The sequence below is a fragment of the Alternaria ethzedia genome (genome assembly GCF_023757985.1).
Source record: "Alternaria ethzedia strain BMP 0044 chromosome Unknown scaffold_7, whole genome shotgun sequence".
Taxonomy (NCBI): domain Eukaryota; kingdom Fungi; phylum Ascomycota; class Dothideomycetes; order Pleosporales; family Pleosporaceae; genus Alternaria; species Alternaria ethzedia.
In genome coordinates this window covers 485,310-501,871 of record NW_026056200.1, presented here as the reverse complement: position 1 = coordinate 501,871, position 16,562 = coordinate 485,310, and the positions used below count along the sequence as shown (strand labels likewise).

The 16,562-nt window shown below is 52.1% G+C and overlaps 6 protein-coding genes across 6 annotated transcripts; 3 read left to right on the top strand and 3 right to left on the bottom strand.

Moving 5' to 3' along the window:
- Positions 1-242: 242 nt before the first annotated feature.
- On the bottom strand, positions 243-1,202 carry J4E87_003970 (uncharacterized protein; the record flags this gene model as incomplete). The annotated part of the gene is made up of 1 exon (XM_049375594.1): positions 243-1,202. The coding sequence occupies one exon, from the start codon at positions 1,200-1,202 to the stop codon at positions 243-245; it is 960 nt and encodes a 319-aa protein (XP_049234579.1).
- Positions 1,203-1,915: 713 nt separating this feature from the next.
- On the top strand, positions 1,916-2,998 carry J4E87_003969 (uncharacterized protein; the record flags this gene model as incomplete). Its single annotated transcript, XM_049375593.1, has 1 exon — positions 1,916-2,998. One exon carries the CDS (start codon positions 1,916-1,918, stop codon positions 2,996-2,998), a length of 1,083 nt encoding a protein of 360 aa, XP_049234578.1.
- A 538-nt stretch (positions 2,999-3,536) lies between these two features.
- J4E87_003968 (uncharacterized protein) lies at positions 3,537-4,739 on the top strand (the record flags this gene model as incomplete). The annotated part of the gene is made up of 2 exons (XM_049375592.1): positions 3,537-4,084; positions 4,133-4,739. The coding sequence occupies 2 exons, from the start codon at positions 3,537-3,539 to the stop codon at positions 4,737-4,739; spliced, it is 1,155 nt and encodes a 384-aa protein (XP_049234577.1).
- Positions 4,740-5,589: 850 nt separating this feature from the next.
- Positions 5,590-6,067, top strand: SUI1 (Eukaryotic translation initiation factor eIF-1; the record flags this gene model as incomplete). Its single annotated transcript, XM_049375591.1, has 2 exons — positions 5,590-5,701; positions 5,826-6,067. The coding sequence occupies 2 exons, from the start codon at positions 5,590-5,592 to the stop codon at positions 6,065-6,067; spliced, it is 354 nt and encodes a 117-aa protein (XP_049234576.1).
- Positions 6,068-9,563: 3,496 nt separating this feature from the next.
- Positions 9,564-9,893, bottom strand: J4E87_003966 (uncharacterized protein; the record flags this gene model as incomplete). Its single annotated transcript, XM_049375590.1, has 2 exons — positions 9,564-9,853; positions 9,890-9,893. 2 exons carry the CDS (start codon positions 9,891-9,893, stop codon positions 9,564-9,566), a joined length of 294 nt encoding a protein of 97 aa, XP_049234575.1.
- Positions 9,894-15,045: 5,152 nt separating this feature from the next.
- Positions 15,046-16,365, bottom strand: J4E87_003965 (uncharacterized protein; the record flags this gene model as incomplete). The annotated part of the gene is made up of 1 exon (XM_049375589.1): positions 15,046-16,365. One exon carries the CDS (start codon positions 16,363-16,365, stop codon positions 15,046-15,048), a length of 1,320 nt encoding a protein of 439 aa, XP_049234574.1.
- Between the last annotated feature and the right edge of the window lie 197 nt (positions 16,366-16,562).

Genomic DNA, 16,562 nt, shown 5'->3' with positions numbered 1-16,562 from the left:
GCCGGAATGGAGGGCAACTGAACCTGGACAAACTCCATGTCGCCCTGCCAACACTCCTGAAATGTAGCAGAGCGAGGAAAGTCAATGTAGACGCGCAAAACTGCTCACGTCTACAAGCGGACAGATGAACAAAACAAGTGATATTCGATACTTTTACACATAAATAATGCCGGCCCAACACCAGGGCCTCAGGCTTCGCTACAATACTCCCGCTACACGTCTCCTTCCAAAATCCAGTGCCCCTACTCTAGTGCCGTTTTCATGATACCAATGTCCTCGGGTGTAGTTCGACAGCACCCTCCAATAAGACCGGCCCCAGCTTCGTTCCACTCCCGCGTCTTCTCAGCCAACGTCGAACCTTCCGTTCTCTTGCCTTCCCACTCCCGCGCCTTCGCATTCCACTGCTCACCAGAGTTGGGATACACCATCAAGGTCCCCCTCTTCACCAATGGCTTCAAAGTCTTCAGAGCAGCCAACCCCAAATCATCTGGCACACAGTTGAAGCCCAGCGCAACTACCTGGTCTACATCATCGAAAAGTGCTGCGATCTCAGAGATGGGTGTGCCGTCGCTGATGTGAGAGCCATCCCGTAATGTGAAGCCAAACCAAGCTTCCGTGCTGGGAAATTCTGTGGTGAGCAGGTCCAGGAGAGCTTCGGTTTCGCCTTTGGATGGTATCGTCTCAATGCCTAGGATGTCGGCACCGGCAGACACGAGGGCTTGGATGCGGCCGCGGTGAAAGTCCTTCATTTCTTCCTGAGGAATGGAATAGTCGCCTCGGTATTCCGAGCCATCTGAAAGGAATGCGCCATACGGGCCTACGCTCCCCGCTATGAACAGTTTACTTCGAACATCCTCATTTGTCTCGGCAACGTATTCATCTCTTGCTTGCTGGGCTAGTCCCACGCTTTTGCTTACGACTTTTCTGGCTTCTTCTTCACTCAAGCCCAGGTGCTTGACTAGTCCCGGAATGGAGGCTTGGTAGGATGCTGTGATTGCAACATTTGCGCCTGCGCGATAGTAGTCGAGATGTGTTTGTTTTATGAGGGCTGGCTGATCAAGCAGTATGGATGCGGACCACAATGCGCCGCTTATGTCTGCTCCCAAGGTCTCCAGGTATGTTGCTAGCGCGCCGTCCAGGATTATGGGGGAGCCTTTAGCGATGTGGGCAGATAATGGGTTTGGTGCCGGTGACGATGCCATGATGATTGTCGCGGAATCCTTTGTGTGTATCCAAGAGATGAGAAGATGAAGTCAATCTTAAAATGGGAAGTTATTGGTTAGTAGTGTTGAAGCTGTGTGCTGAGATTTAGTCATAATCCGATGTGCGGAGTTTCGAGCGCCGATGCTCAGTGGGCATTCGACATCAGAAGACCGTTCTACTTGGAGGGTGAATGGCTCTACTTCTTTTGCATTATGATCCCAGCCAAACAATATCAGCCAACATGGAGCAATCAAAGATAATATGCCGCTGCCTGACTTGGTCGTTGAGTGAGTGGAAGAGGAGGGTTGGGGGAAGGAACGAATCAGAGATTAGCGCTAACCCTAAATGTGGGTTCCGAGGTGCCCCTGCCGTCGCGTCGCGTACATTCCTTCCACACGCGACATGCGCAACACAGCTACCGCAGTAAAGACAGTAGGCGCCTCCAGCTCGCATCTGTCGGTCTGCAGGCAATTGTTGAACACGCCTACAACGTATCGCTCATTAGGTGTTATTGACCCAACTCACCGCCCCAATCAAGGAAAGAATTGATCACCCTGGAGCCTACATTGACGCCAGATTTTCTCATTTGCTAAGTTTATCCCGGCATTGTCTACAGACCTGTTCGAATTTCTTCCTCATATGAGGTGTCAGCATACTCCGAGTCTCGGCCAACAGTCTAGCCGTACCCGCTCGCTTCACCAGTCAAGCAATCATGGAGAGCTTTGACCCGTCATCGGGACTGGTCTTTAGGGAAAGTACGACGGCTTCTGTCCGTTCAATGGTACCCACATGGACAAGCCATTCTCGTGGTAGAAGGGTGGACCCATCGAAATACCGCCGGCAAGCTGGAGGATGCGATACTCTGCAAGCAATGGCACTCCGTGCTTGCGTCTGGAATGTTGACAATATGGAAGTTGAAGCTCTGCAATGGCTCGGATGGTCATATGCTAGCCGCTTATACGAACACATCAAGTACAACGACACACTGTCCTTCCGTACATGGAGTCTCTTCCAGAAAGCTTTCCCGGAAGACATCGATCGTCACTCTAGGTTCAGAGTCCAGGACAATCCTGGGGGTCTCCTACCCTCTGTCGTCGACCGATTGGCCAAGCTCGATGCCCGCACGCTGACTTTTCTGTGTATCCGGGTGTCCGATATAACAATTGACCAACTTGTTGCCCTTAACAAGATCGAGACGCTCGCAGTTCTCACATTAGAGGTTGGAAGAAGCCGGCAGAACGCAGTACTGTCACTTCAAATGATGCGCGACTGGGGACGAAGTGTTGGCGAAAGTGGTGCAATGAGGAGTCTGCGGGTACTTGTCATCAACAACTACATCAGGCTTCCGAAAAAACCGCTCTTGGAGTTCATCTCGTCCTTTCCGGGTCTAAAGCTAGTTGGAATCCACAGTCCACAGTTACCCGATCCCGCAGAGTGTGGGGAAGGCTGGGGCATACATTCAGCTTCGGCCCTTCTTAGCGAATGGAGTAGTTCCGGTCTAAGGAGAAATACCATCGTGCAGCAACTGTACGAAGCATCTTTTGTATCCTCTTCCGAAACATCACGAGACGCTACTACTGATGGCTGCAAGGCATACCGATCCCTCTCCTTTCAGTATGCTCAAGGGAGCAAGAGTTTACGAGATGACGACGTCGCGTGGTTCATACGGAAGCAACAAGCCAAGCGACCAAACAAGCGTGCTGGTGAATACAAACCTCCACCAGATGGCGGCAAAAGGAGGGTACGTAACGACAAAAAGGTCGATATGGGTTCGCTGCTGGGTAGTTTTGGTTGATCAAGGTACAAGCCAGAAACAATATGGCTGTTATCGGAGTAAGAGAAGGTGTTATCATACAGCCAGAGGACACTCGGTGTCTATTTGGGTGTTCACGTTTGTAGAGAACGACGTTGTATACCACCAGGCTACCTCATGTCACACACGATCTACCGCCTGAGCTCTGTCACGCTTTCCGCTGCTGTTGAACCTGTCCCACCTTCATGTGAGATGAGATCATACCGGCTTGTTTGCATATATCAGTAACTTCTTCCCTCAGAGTTCATGCGATCAGGAGCGAGATATCTCTACGTTGTCGCTAACTTAGACCTAGTGGGCCAGTAGCTGCGTTTGCGTCGTGAAAGGAAACAAAGACTACGTCATAGCCGCGATCAAACTGTCTGCCTAAAGTCCTGGCGATATTGTATTGAGTTTGTATGCTTCACTTACAAATCCTTCCGTAACGATCCGCCCTTCGCACCAGTCACAGATTTGCAACCACGCAGATTTTTTCACAACAGCTAACCAAAGCAACGAGACCAACACACCCTTTTGCACTATGGATAATACATCAGAGAATATACAGAAGCGCTCGGAGACAAACCCCACTACCTTGTTCAGTCAGCCCGGAAGCGTTCCTAGCGACACACCGATTCCAGGAGAATCTAGGGTGATGGGTTCTGAGTTTTGCTCTGGGCTCACCGCGCCCGCCGGGCAGCAGGTTCCTGGTGGCTTATTCGGCGGTTCCAGTACTTGTGACTGGACTGGCGGTAGGGCTGCTTCTCAAGTCGCTGCTGCTCAAGCAACTGGGCAGCCGATTCCTGGCGGGCTGTTTGGTGCTCTATCCAACCGGAACCTATTCGGCGGATATACCGAGCCGCCACCGCCGAGTAGCACAAATGCTCGTCCACTCTTTGGGTTCGGCAGCTCATCTCATTCCAAGCCTGATACCGGAGGTGGACTCTTTGGCAATCTAGGTCAGGCTAGCACCTCGCGCAAGGGAAGTCTGTTCGGACATGGAGCGACCGTGGATAGTGAATCTGCTCGTGCCGATCAGCAGATGTTGAGAGTACCGGATATTCGCGTCGTCGAAGACCAGGCAATCAAGTAGGTACTCCCCCCTCAATTCCTCATGTATAGAACTAACAACAGTAGCTTCGGATGTGATCTCCTCACCATCCACGTCGGCCAGGACGAGCGTGCGCGAACCTTCAGTATCCACTCTGATCTCCTCACTGCCCGGTCAACCTACTTCAAGGACTTCTTTTCTAACGACGCTGACCAAAAGTCATTTGATCTGCCTGAAATCAACCCTCGCGCGTTTGCTCTATACTTCCAGCTCATCTATACCGGTCGCATTCCAAGTAAACGTAATGATGCATCCGATGCTGAACACGACGAGTACGCCCTTCTGTGCAAGCTCTACACCATTGCCCACCTTGTCAAAGACGCGAAGGCCAAAGACTCTGCCCTGGATGCTATTCTCGTTAAGGCAACAGAAAGCGCTGAGATCCCATCAAGCGAGCATGTATGGATCGTCTACGCCGGCACTGAAGGGCCCTGCAAAGCTCGGAAGATGATGGTCGACTTCTATACTTACAAGGCTACCGGAGAGTGGATGAGAGCACAAGGCGAGGACGCACATGGACGAGGTTTTCCGCCAGAGTTTTGGAGTGAGCTGGCAATTAGCTTGGTGGACAAGAGGAGCCTGCCAGATCGACGGATGGCTGGCATGGACGCAAATGAATACCACGGACAGTGAGAAGGGATATTAGATAGGCAAACAGATACACTCGGGTTGTTGCATGTTGGATGGATAGTTTGGAGTTGCGAACGGTATCGAAGAGCATACGAAACAGGTGGACGAGTAACAGTATGTGCGTGGCTCTCAGGCCGGCTGACGGCGAATGAGGCTTTGAAAACACCACTGAACATCTTGCTTATCGTCACTTATGACTTGCTTCGGGACTTCATGCTTCCAGTACTGCCAGCGGATGATATCGTAGTACTGATCCAGATGACATCGATCTCGATCTGAAACCGATGGTTCATCCACACGCCAGTGGAAGCTTCGCGAAAGTCAGCGAGCCACTCCCAACATGCTCATGAGTCGTGGATGAGACTTCTGCACTTTGACTAGTAATGATGCCCAAAGCCTCTTGATGGACTATGCGCTTTTGTTGAGGCGAGTCACAGTGCGCGTGCGCGTGCGTGATGAGATAGTGACACAAGATAAGGGAAACGTCATGTCGCGAAGATAGTCATGTCTTTGACCAGTAACCAGAACGCGGGATTTGCGGCAACGCAGCTGAGCATTTCACACGTGGACAAGCGAATGCGAGGAGTGGTGAATGAAGGATGTCCCTAGGGCACTCAGCAGCGCTGATGACTGTTTCGGGCCTTGTGCCTTGGCAGCGGGGCTTAGACCGCCTGCGGGCTCCCCCAGATGGTCCCCTCGCCACCCTTCCCTCTTGGCCGATTAATACCCTCCACGCTCCACCCAACTACTTGCGACCTTCCTCACACACGCGCACTCTCCACTTCCCGCGACACGACAACCGCCTGCCCTACCGCACCCTTTCAGCACCCGCAGAGCGCCACCAGTCGATTTCATGACCACGGACATCCAGAATCTCAAGTCCTTCGATCCGTTCGCGGAGGCTGATGATGCTGGAGGAGAAGTAAAGTCCACTCAGCAGAACTACATCCATATTCGTATTCAGCGTACGTATCCTCTCTGCCTTCCTTCTCCCCGAAATTCGCAGGTGTGCGACATCGGCGCGCCGTCCCTTCCCCTCTTTCCCCATGTTTCAAGAAATCGCGCAGGGCTGACGTCAACCCCCAACAGAGCGTAATGGTCGTAAGACTCTGACCACCGTCCAAGGACTGCCCAAGAAGTTCGACCAGAAGAAGATCCTCAAAGTCATCAAGAAGAAGTTTGCCTGCAATGGCACCGTCGTCGCAGACACCGAGATGGGAGAGGTGATCCAGTTGCAAGGAGACCAGCGCAAGGATGTTCAAGACTTCTTGACCGACAAGAAGGAGGGCCTGGGCCTTGATGGCAAGACCATCAAGGTCCACGGTTTCTAAACCCACAAGGACGTGGATGCGACGCGCACCGCCGCTCTTCGCGCCGAACCCGAGCGACCGCTCCAAGGTCGTGCCAACAATACGGCGGAGGAAGAGCAAGCCGGCATGTCGCACGTGTGTCGCTCACACGCGACAGTGCTGAGATGCGGTGCGCACGAGCAGATGCCCCACGTTCGAGGAGGATAACGATTTTCCTATCTCCATCTCTTTGAAGGAATCGGATATGATGTTTGGGGTTTCGCAGGCTGAAGTATCAGCGCTGCAGGATACTGAAGGAGAGACCAAAATGGTAGTTTCGGAGGATACATTCAATCAAAGACTTCTTTACTACGATTATTTCAAGTGATGACGTTGTCTCCAGGGTATCTAACCATTACTGTGCCATGCCATCCCTTACTCCACGTCTTCATCCTCAACCTCTCTGACAGTCTCATCTTTCTTAGGTGCCTTGGCCTCTTGTTTCCGATACAAACTGGCCAGCTCCTCTGCCTCAGTAGCTTCGTCGATGCTCTTGTCTTCTCTTACTTTCAGGAACCTAGGAAACCTAGTACTCAACCCCCTGTCCTCATTGACCAACCCAATCGCAGCCGTATACGTCGGGCTCAGCGTCAAATCTGCAAAAGCCACCTCCCACACCTCTTGCGGCTCAAACCAAACAGCGGGCGTTCCCGCCCCACCATTGTACTCCACGTAATGCGGTTTCCCAGCTAGCACGGTTGTGGAATCCGGGTCGTCTGGATCGTACTTTGCACGGTTCGCTTTGTAGAACGCGTCCGTGAAGCCGGACATGCATTTTGTGACTGCTTCCAGTTGTCCGGTTTCCGCGTTGCGGATGGCGAGAAGAATAGGTGACCACCATGCTGCCTTGCGACCAGAACCATGGAATGCGGCAATGGGGATCAGGTCGAGGGTTTCAGAGGTGGTGCTGTAGTCCTTCTTTACTTTGAGCCAGCTGTCTAGGCGCTTGTCCGGTTCGTAAGTCGAGAGTAGGGCTTTGCGGCGGCCAGACGTCTTTGGTTCGTCTTTTTCGGTGTCCGTAGCTTTCGTCTTCGTTTTTGATTTCACGGGCTTTTTCTTCTTTGGTGTTGTTGGGAGGGAAGGCGTCTTTTCGATGGCTTCGTCGGTTTCCGCGAGGAGGTCGGGGTTGGGTAGATTGTCTAAGATCTTGACCATTATGCCTTCGCATTTGATGTCCAGGGCGCTTTGGAAGAAGGATTGGACTGCTTCTACATCGGCAGATGTAGCGTCTAGACTCTTGACCCAAGTGAAATGGTGCGGTATCTCAACAAACAGACTTTTCAGTAGCGATCGCCGCTCTCTGAAAGGCCTGTTGAGCAGCTCCTCGCCGTTCAGGTACATTAGGTCGAATGCAAAGAGACAAACGTCGATTGTCACCGCGCCGATAACCACATCTTTTCTCGCACGATTCGCAAGTGTCTGGAACGTCTTGAGATCTCCACTCTCGCGGTCAACAGCAACCACCTCGCCTTCGAGGATGAAACTTGAGACTCCCTCGCCACGTATCTTGGGCACCAGTGCTACTAAATCAGGATACTTGTCGGTCATCACTTCCAGATGGCGCGAGAAAATCGTGACTTTGCCCTTGTCGTCGCAATGCACCTGTGCTCTTTGGCCATCGTACTTGTACTCGCAGGCGAAGTCTCGTCCTTGTAGTTTGGTGAGCATCTCGCCCATGTCGCGCGTAATGCTTCCCAACATGGGCCTGAGTGGGATATGTAGCGACAGCCCACAGCGTACTAGTAGTTCGTCGCAGACACCGATCTCGAGAAGTACGGGTATAAGGTCATTATAGTTCGGTCGTCGAGCGAAACATGCCTTCACGATCTCCTCATTCCTGCTGTAGATCTCCGCGAGCTCCTCCTTCTTCAGTTTTGCCAGGTCCTTCCTATCACGGATCTCGAATTCGGCACCTGACGGTTTCGACAGCATAAAGGCCCGTGACAGCGCGATGAGCATTGTGGTTTTGACAGCTCCAATCCGCAGGTGTTGCACAAGCGTGCGTACGATGTATCGACTCTCCTCAGCACCTCGCGCATCTTGTACCAGTCTCTCAACAATCCTCTGCTTATTCTCTACGCTGCCATGGCCTTTGCTGTTCGCAATCTTGACTAGCGAGTCGAAGACGCTCCTGATCGTCAGAGGCTTCGGTTTACGCAGGGTAAAGCTCTGCTTCTTCTTTGCCTCGAATGCTACATCTCCAGCGTCGCCATATTTGGCGTTCAACACTTTCAAGCCTGCATTGTCCAGTCCGCAAACTTTCTTAAGCGCTTTCGAGATCGCGGAACCTCCCAACCCAAGTTCCAGATCGATGTACGGAGGCGATATTGCGTTCGTCGCGAGCCAGACAGCTGGAAGTAAGCTGCTAGGATCGCTTTCGATGATCGTCCGAATAAGGTTGACCAGAGTGTCAACAATCTTGATGCGACTCGTCGTACTGTTGACCAAGATGAAACATCTTGTCAACAGCGCGTATGTCGCGTGCCCTCCGTCGACCACCCAATGCTTTTGTAACTCTGGTATGTATTCCGAAGGCTCGAATTCGAGAGGGCTCTGGTCGAATGGTATGTTCGCTGTGATCACGTCTTCTTCGGATGCGGTCGACTGAAGAGACAGCGTATTCTTCTTCTGGGTAGGTTCTTCCGATGGCGTGTTTGCTAGAGCCGGTTCGCGCGTTGGCAATGTTGACACCCCGACCTGCCCATCTGCATCTTGCGCTGTATCCTTCGTGTTGGCCTTCTGGGGCTCTTCGTACAGCTCATTTGAGCTCACCGGTTCCTGATTTTGCGCCTGCTGTTGATCTTCCTTGTCCCATTGCTCCTGAAGTTTGCGCGCGAGCTCCTCGTCTGTTAGCCCTGTGTTGTCTTCCTCCACAGGCGGCTCGCTCGGGCCTGCGTTCGTCGGCGCATCTTTGGCTGTTGCTTTAGCCGTCTGCTTCGCGAAAAAGTAGTCTAAACTTCGTACCGGCTTTCCGGAGCCATCGTTCTTCTTCCGTCGTTTGGAAGGGCTGTTCATGACGTGGAGGCTGGTTTGAGCGACATAGCCATTAGCAAAGCGGGTGGCATAGGGGAGTGTGGTACGTCATGACGCGGGCGCTTGGACCAGCCAAACTCCATCTCACGTGCACACGCGTCGATAGACAACTTGGAAGGCTTCCTCAAACATCCTCAGATTGATCTCATTTGTTCCGCCACACTCACATCGTACCACAAGGCTCTGACAAGCACACCATCCAGCGTAGACAAAATTTTGAGATCGTCGAAATGACCATGCGCTCCAAGCACATCAAAGACCGCCGACCATCTACGCTAGGAATAGGACCGCACCGGGACTCAAGCTCATCTCAGGTGAAGATGGATCGGCCTCTGAACCCTATCACGCCATGACCCTGACGACGAGGTCGAACTGGATCCAACTCACACTCTTCTCCTCTCGAACTTCCGATAACCAGCCATCCCCTCCAAGGTTCCATATTGTCCTAGTCATAGTAATCAAGGTCGACAATTTCCGTCTCAGGCATGAGCTTCTCCGGTCGCTCGACTGGACGCTCGACCGGTCGCATACGCTTGTTATTCCGGCTGTAGTAGCCATCGCCGCGAGGACCGGATGGAGGTCGACCTTCTGCGCCCGGTGCGTCGCTCCAGCTTCGCAGAAGTCCCTGGGTATCATCGTTAGGACCGCGGATGCGGTTGTCATGTGCCATGTCCCACAACACAAACTTTCCGGTTTCCACATCGGTATATCCCTGTTGGCCTCGTATCTGAGAACCTACAGCGTACTTCACTACACGCCCAAGTTAGTAACGCATCAGGGGTGTTGAGGTTGTCGACAGCGATGAGGATGAGGATGAGGATGTTGAGGTAGAAGGGGACGTACAGAAGAGCTTGGCCGTGTCCTTCTGAAGACCGTCTACGAGAGTACGGACAGCCACGACAGGACACGAGCTCAGTTCGGTGCGCAAAAGCTTCGTTTGGCAATCGTGGTTGCAGGTCAAGATAGCCGCGAACTTTTTAGTGTCCTCGTCCTCGCAGATCACGATGTCTAGTGTTGCGTTAGCCTCAGCGTCGAGAAATGAGACTGGACTCTATTCTTGCCATAGAACCTGCCTCTCTCGCTACCGTAAAGAAGGCGACAATTGCCGAGGCAAACTTCCTTGAGGTTTTGGACCTTGTCGAGCTGACGTTGTTAGCCAATTTGAATGCTGTGTCGAACAACTTAAATACCTTTTCGGTGCTCTCCAACCATGACTCTTCGGTGATGTTCATCGCTGATGTCTGACGTACTAGCTCGCCATCTTCTATATCATTGTGCGAATGCATGGGGACGGGCATGATGATCACTCCGATGTTGGCACCGGGATGATAGAGCTATTGTTGAAAAGATTTCGATAGGTTGAGGCCGAAGACTGTCGTAAAGGAGCGTCGACGGTTCGTCCAAGTCGAAGGTGGAAGGCCGAAGGTCAAATGCTGCGTGGGGTGTTGATAGGGAGTTGGTGATAGTGAGATGGTCAAGAGTGAGAGGAAGAAGCGAATTGAAGGTTTATATGGCCGAATGGTGTCAGCAGCTCATGCCCAATACACGCTGTCAAACAGGTAAAGGCGCTACTCTCCGCGGCATCTCAGGGTAAGAGAGCGGCATGAGGTCCAACGGCAAGACACCTGACCACGGTGAGTTCACGAGCTCGACCTTGGGCACGCGGGGTAGACGCTTACCACTGACTCGGGTGTTCATACGGTAGACTGACGGCCTCTATGGGGAACGGTGTTGAAGCGCTTCCAAAAGCGGCTTGCCAGGACAAATAGCGTTTGCAGAGGTGTCGAAGACCCATCGCTGGTACGACCCTGATGTAACGCCGCAACAAGGTGCCGCCAATCAGCGAGAAGTCGTAAAACCTCTTTGCTCATTGTTGGATCTTTCCCCTGCGTCCCTTGAAGAGTCGTTTGTGGTGACATGAGTAGTCGATGGCACGCATTTGTACATCGACGTGATTGCAAGGCAAACGAGCTGACGACGATTTTATACTTGATGCAATTGGCTTGTGCGATAGAGGGCGACGCTGTTCCTACATTCCTGCTCGTGAACCCAGGCTTGTTCATCAAGCCCTTCAAATTCACGTCTTCAAAGTGAACTCTTCTTCCTCAAGTTCCCTGAACTCAGCGAATGTCCCGGTCTGTTTTCCTTCAAATGACCATCCATAGCCTACTGCCGCTCTTTTTCCTGCCTTACTGTTAGTTTCGCTGAGAACCTTCGTTACTACTTATCTGGCATCTTACTGGTTGAACACGATACCAATACTCCTAGAAGAGTTGCCAGTTTCTCAACTGCATCCTCGACGTTCTGTCCCAGACATGCTCTCAAGACGTCCCCCTTGTCTCGACGGCCGTCTAGTTGGACTTCGTAGCGTACAAGACGAGCTTCCGCGAAAGTATGATCGCGATGTATGCAGTCTATCCCCGTACGTGTGTGGTACTGGAATTTGTGGAGCCGTCGGTCTTTACGTCCAGGAACGATATTCGTAAGAACAGAGTAATAGGCATCGCCCCAGAGGTAGTGGCCACGTTCTTTGATCTGCTCGTACAACGGCATGACTGCGCTGGGACCAAGCTGAGAACCCGGTGTCGGCATGAGAGAAGAAGAGGTACTCTGCGCGGAACTTGTGTCGAACTGAACTGGTTGCGAAAGGCTTGATGCCTGCGTGGTTGCAGGCTGAGCGAAAGTGCCCCTGGCGTCGCTAGTAGGACCAGTGTTGGTAGAGCTGCTTGCATCTTATCAGCGACAGTCAGCAACCTTCACTACGCAGACACTATATATCCGCGGCTCCTGGATAGAGCGCGCACTCGGTTTAGGGACTTCTCTCAAGGATCTTTCGATCGTGTTCGTAGCAGAAGTATTTGATCCGGAGGGCTTGCTCACCTGGACGCAGTGGAGAACTCGTGTCTTTGCTTTTGCCGAACAGGTTTTTGAGGACAAATTTGATCGAAGGTGTGCTATTACGAGCCATCGTAGCCGTATGTACAGCTTTGTCCTTTGGATGCTAGTCCTGTAGGTATATTGGCCACATGCGTCGATGAAGGCGTACTAATTAACGATGTTGACGATACTGACGAACGGATGTACCCTGGATAGCGGTAATGACATGCGATGTTGACAGATATGTGTTCATTGTGAGAAGTCGTGCCTTCGCACGAGCTCGCGATTTTGTTCTAGATGGAAGCGACGGTGCAAACACCTGGGTAGTCTTGCAAAGTCGGATAGGCGCGTACGAGCATTTGGCAGTAACACTCTTATGAACGCTCTGCACACAGCGGTGAACAGTAGGAGATTGAACAGCATGGCTCCTTGGTAAAGACGAACTGTTATCTTCAGGGCAGTGTGTGAATTATCAGGAGAACACCGCACCTGTTGGCGAAGCAAGACACTGGGCTTGTTCAAAACATCCATGGATACATGTCGATTTGCGTCGCATGCCTGTCAGGCTCAATGTAGATGTGACATGCTATTTGCTGCAAGGTCAATCGAATGAAGCTCTGATGGGCATTTACGAAGAGCAAAGATTCGAAGAGATAGATGTTGCAATGCGAGGTGGAAAGCCAAGAGGTTGTGCAGATGCGATTAGAAAATGAATGACGTTGCCTGCGCACAGACACAATCTCGCAGCCGGCGCAATGAGCATGCAGACTTGCTCACATACCGTCAGCCAGCAAGTTCGGGCCATGTACACTGCCTGCAATGCTGTAGAGACATAACCGATTCTATATACCATCTACACGATCACCACGCCCTATCCGCAAGACACGACGCACCGAACCGTCGAATCGTCCCCAACCCGCATAACACCCGCGACGCGCTTTGCACGAGCAATGACGAACAGAGGCGCCCTTCGGTGTGGGGTCGTACAGACGCTCCCTATAAACACCCTCTACGAAAGAAGATGAATCGAACAAGAATGCGCATGGCTACGTTCTCTGGCGCCTCAATATCCGGGGGCACTGTGTTGACTTGACGGAGGACCTTCGACTCGACCCCTCGGGACAGGACTATCTATGCGTATCGATCTATCACCAGTATCTTCAATATGGGACGGGTCCGACAAGACTCTTCGGCCCACCGGCGGTGTAGGCGCGGTCAACCTGATATGTGGTGTCGGAAGGGATACAACCCGACTATCTCTTTGCCGGGACGGCCGTAATCCTTCAGTCTGCCTAGGTGTGGCTGCCACAACTCTGCTAGGCTGTGAGTAGGGAACACTGCCATATTGTGCCGCGGACTGGGTGTTTTGCATATAGGACTGCGTCCTGTAAGCATCTGGCGGAGCGTATGGCGCATACCTGGTCACCGGGGGAGAACCTAGAGCTAGCTCGCTCGGCGGTGGCGATCTTATACCGAGCTCACTCCTCTGTAAGAGCAGAGAGAGGTCGCTTTGTGGTGGGGACACAAGAGCATACATATCTTGTTGCGGCGGGCCTTCGGCACGTTGGCTCCGCCTCACAGGATCTTCCGGGTAACGCATTGGAGGGCCAGGATTCGTGGTATACGGAGCTTGTCTCGAGCTGTGCGCATTACGCTGCTCTTGTTGCAGCGGTTCCAAGCCATGCTGTGTCTGTTGTGGAGCAGTTGTACCAAGCTGGGTCTGCCGCGCAGGGTCCATAGCGAGCCGGCTCCGCTGCGAAGGATTTCGATCAGACACTCGCTCGGGCCTCTGGTTTTGCCGTGCAAACGGCACATCATCTGGATGTTCCCGAGGGGGCCGACGACTGCCAAATGACGAAGGCGCGGGCCGCTGCGCTGTCGACTCTGTCCGATCGCTCATCTCGTATGGAGCTCGAAGAGGGACCGTGTTCCTCAGGTCCAACTCCCACGGCTTGATCTTTTCCCAATCTATCTTGTTGCACTCCAAAAGCCGGCGCTTGATCACTTGGAACTTCTTATATTCCAAGTCGGTGGCGAAGAACTCTCGACGGTCCCAGCCTTGTACCATCTCCCGTATGTCTGCAAGCACAGCTACCGATTTCCTCATGTTCTCTTTTAGATTTCCGCGCATGTATGGCTTGACGTTCCTTTGCTTCAAGATCTCGACATCCAAACTGTATCGATACCGAATCCTCTCCCTTAGCTCCCGTATGTTTTCGGCCGTCACGAGTCGAGTTGGGTCTGGTGTTCGCTGAGGTATTTGACGACTAGGACGCTGTTCAGTAAAAGGTAGTGGAGGGGTGTCTACTTCTTCGTTGAGTGGTGCCAGTGGCGCCCCGACCTGCGAAGTAGACGTTCTTTTCATTTGCCAAAGGCTCTTAGTTTTCTTCAAGAGGCCCATGGCTATAGGCGGCAAAGGATTTCGACTCGGTCTGCAGCGGTAAAAGCTGAACTTCTGTTACCAACAAGTAAGACACGGAAAGAGGCAAGAGATGGGGAAGTGAGCTGGTCCTTCGGGGGCGAAAGAAAGAGTGAGGCTACCAAAGCCACAAGGCTGCCCGATCGAGATACGGCTTCTCAACGCACACATGCTGTTCGTGTTCTTTAGCAGCTGCATGCGCATGCCAAGAGGTTTAGCAAGAAGGCTGTAGCTGCTCAGGAATTAACGCTTACAATCTTTTGAGTCCAGCCTTGGAGGCCGCTACACCACCTTCGCCTCGATCCTTGTAAGATGCTGCAGGTGCAGATGGCCAATGCTTCTGCGGTGGCTGGTCACTCAGCCGTTCCGACAATATGCCCGGTTAAGCGCCGTGGGAAGTCTGCCTTCCTCAGCCTCTAGCGATACAGTTTTGCTATCGAACTGGCGTCCAATCACGCCGAGGGCATTATATCAACAGACAGGCCTTGGATCCAAAGCTGTGTAAATCATCGTTTGCACCGCGAGGCTGCATTGAGAATCACGAGCCCAGAAGCAACTACAACGGCTTTCGAAACGCCAACCATTCATTCATTCTTCGAGTTGGATGCAAAAATGTTGGACTGTTTATCGACTATCGAACAGAATAAGATACTTTCGCGGCCTGGCAGCCCGGAATCATCTCTCCGTTAGTGAGGTGCTCGCCTTTCGAATTCCCATACCGCTTCAACTCCGGGCTAAGAACTAACGTGAGAGCGCGCTCTCTCAGCTTGGGCAGTGAAAGCAGATCTCCACTTCCTTCGGGTAAGCTCGCAATCAACCTATAAGGCTGCGAACAGAATTCTATCCAGGTCTTTGCACACAGTCTCACGAGACTTTCCAGCATGTTGGCCTGCCTGTTTTGGAGTGTAGCTACCTTCCCTAGAGCATGGTGTAGAGTGTCGAGTAACTCCGAAATGGATCTTTCGTAGCCGTTTTTGAGCCGCAGATCGTCTCCTGAAGGCCGAGTAGATGGTTCCATACACGCTAAGAACAGCTTGGCCGTCTCGTACCGTCTTTTCTCGGTTTCTTCTGGTATCTCGGGCCACTCGAGACTGGAAGTGTCTTGCAGCCTATTAGTCCAAATGTGTGGGATAGCGACAATCCAGGACTTACTGGGTGTATGGATTTCTACCCACTCACGGTCCAGGACTTCTCCTTCCGACCCCAGGATTTTGAAAGGACTGGCGAAAATCCGATCATGCAGTAGGACCCAGACAGTGTTTTGGACAATCTGCTTCTTGAGTTTTCGCGTGTTTTGACGGTGGATGTCGAGCAGCTGGTGTTCGCTGAAAGGCCAGTCTGAGGTACGAGTACTGTCCCAATCTACGTTTGCGAAGTCTTGCACTTGACCTGCGATACTGCGGAACAAATTGCCTACATCACGGTCTTTCAGGCCTCTGAAATGCTGCCGCTGAAATAACCCCTGTTTCAGCTCTTCGTTCACGGTACGAAGCTGCAATGTTTCGTGCGTATGCTTGTGGGTCAGTTGGGCTTCCTGCCTTTTGAGCTCCTTCTCACGTCGCTTTTGTTCTTCTTGAAGTTTCTCTTGCTCCGTTTGTAGTTGTTCGCGCAATCGCTGTTCTTCGTGTTCCGCGTCAATCTTCAACTGAGCAATGTTCGACTGATACGTTTTCACAGATCCCTCATGTCTCTCCATCTCTTGTCGCATTTGCTCGCTATGTTTCTCCGACTCGGTTGCCATCTGCTCGTTAAAGCTCGCCTCTAGTTTTGTAATGCGAGTTTCGTAGGTGTCTTTCACTTCCCGTAAATAGGCATCCCATTTCCAGTGTTCCTCAGCTAGCTGCTGTTTAAGACTGCTGATCTCCTGCTCGTGTCGCTTCTTCTCCTCATGTCGAGCTGTACGTGACTGTTCTTCGTAGCATGCCTTGTTTCGTGTCACTTCGCTGTTCATTCTTTGTGTCTCATTACGCATCTGGCTGTCGTGTTGATACTTCAACTTTTCCATCTCTCTTTCCCAGTCACGTTTTTCTTGAGCAAATCTCACATTTCCCTCCCCTAACATGCTCTGAGCTTTCAACATCTGTTGTTGACTATTATTGGCCTCAGTCCTCGCCTTCTCCGCATCCGTTTTACTGGCTCGAAGGTCAT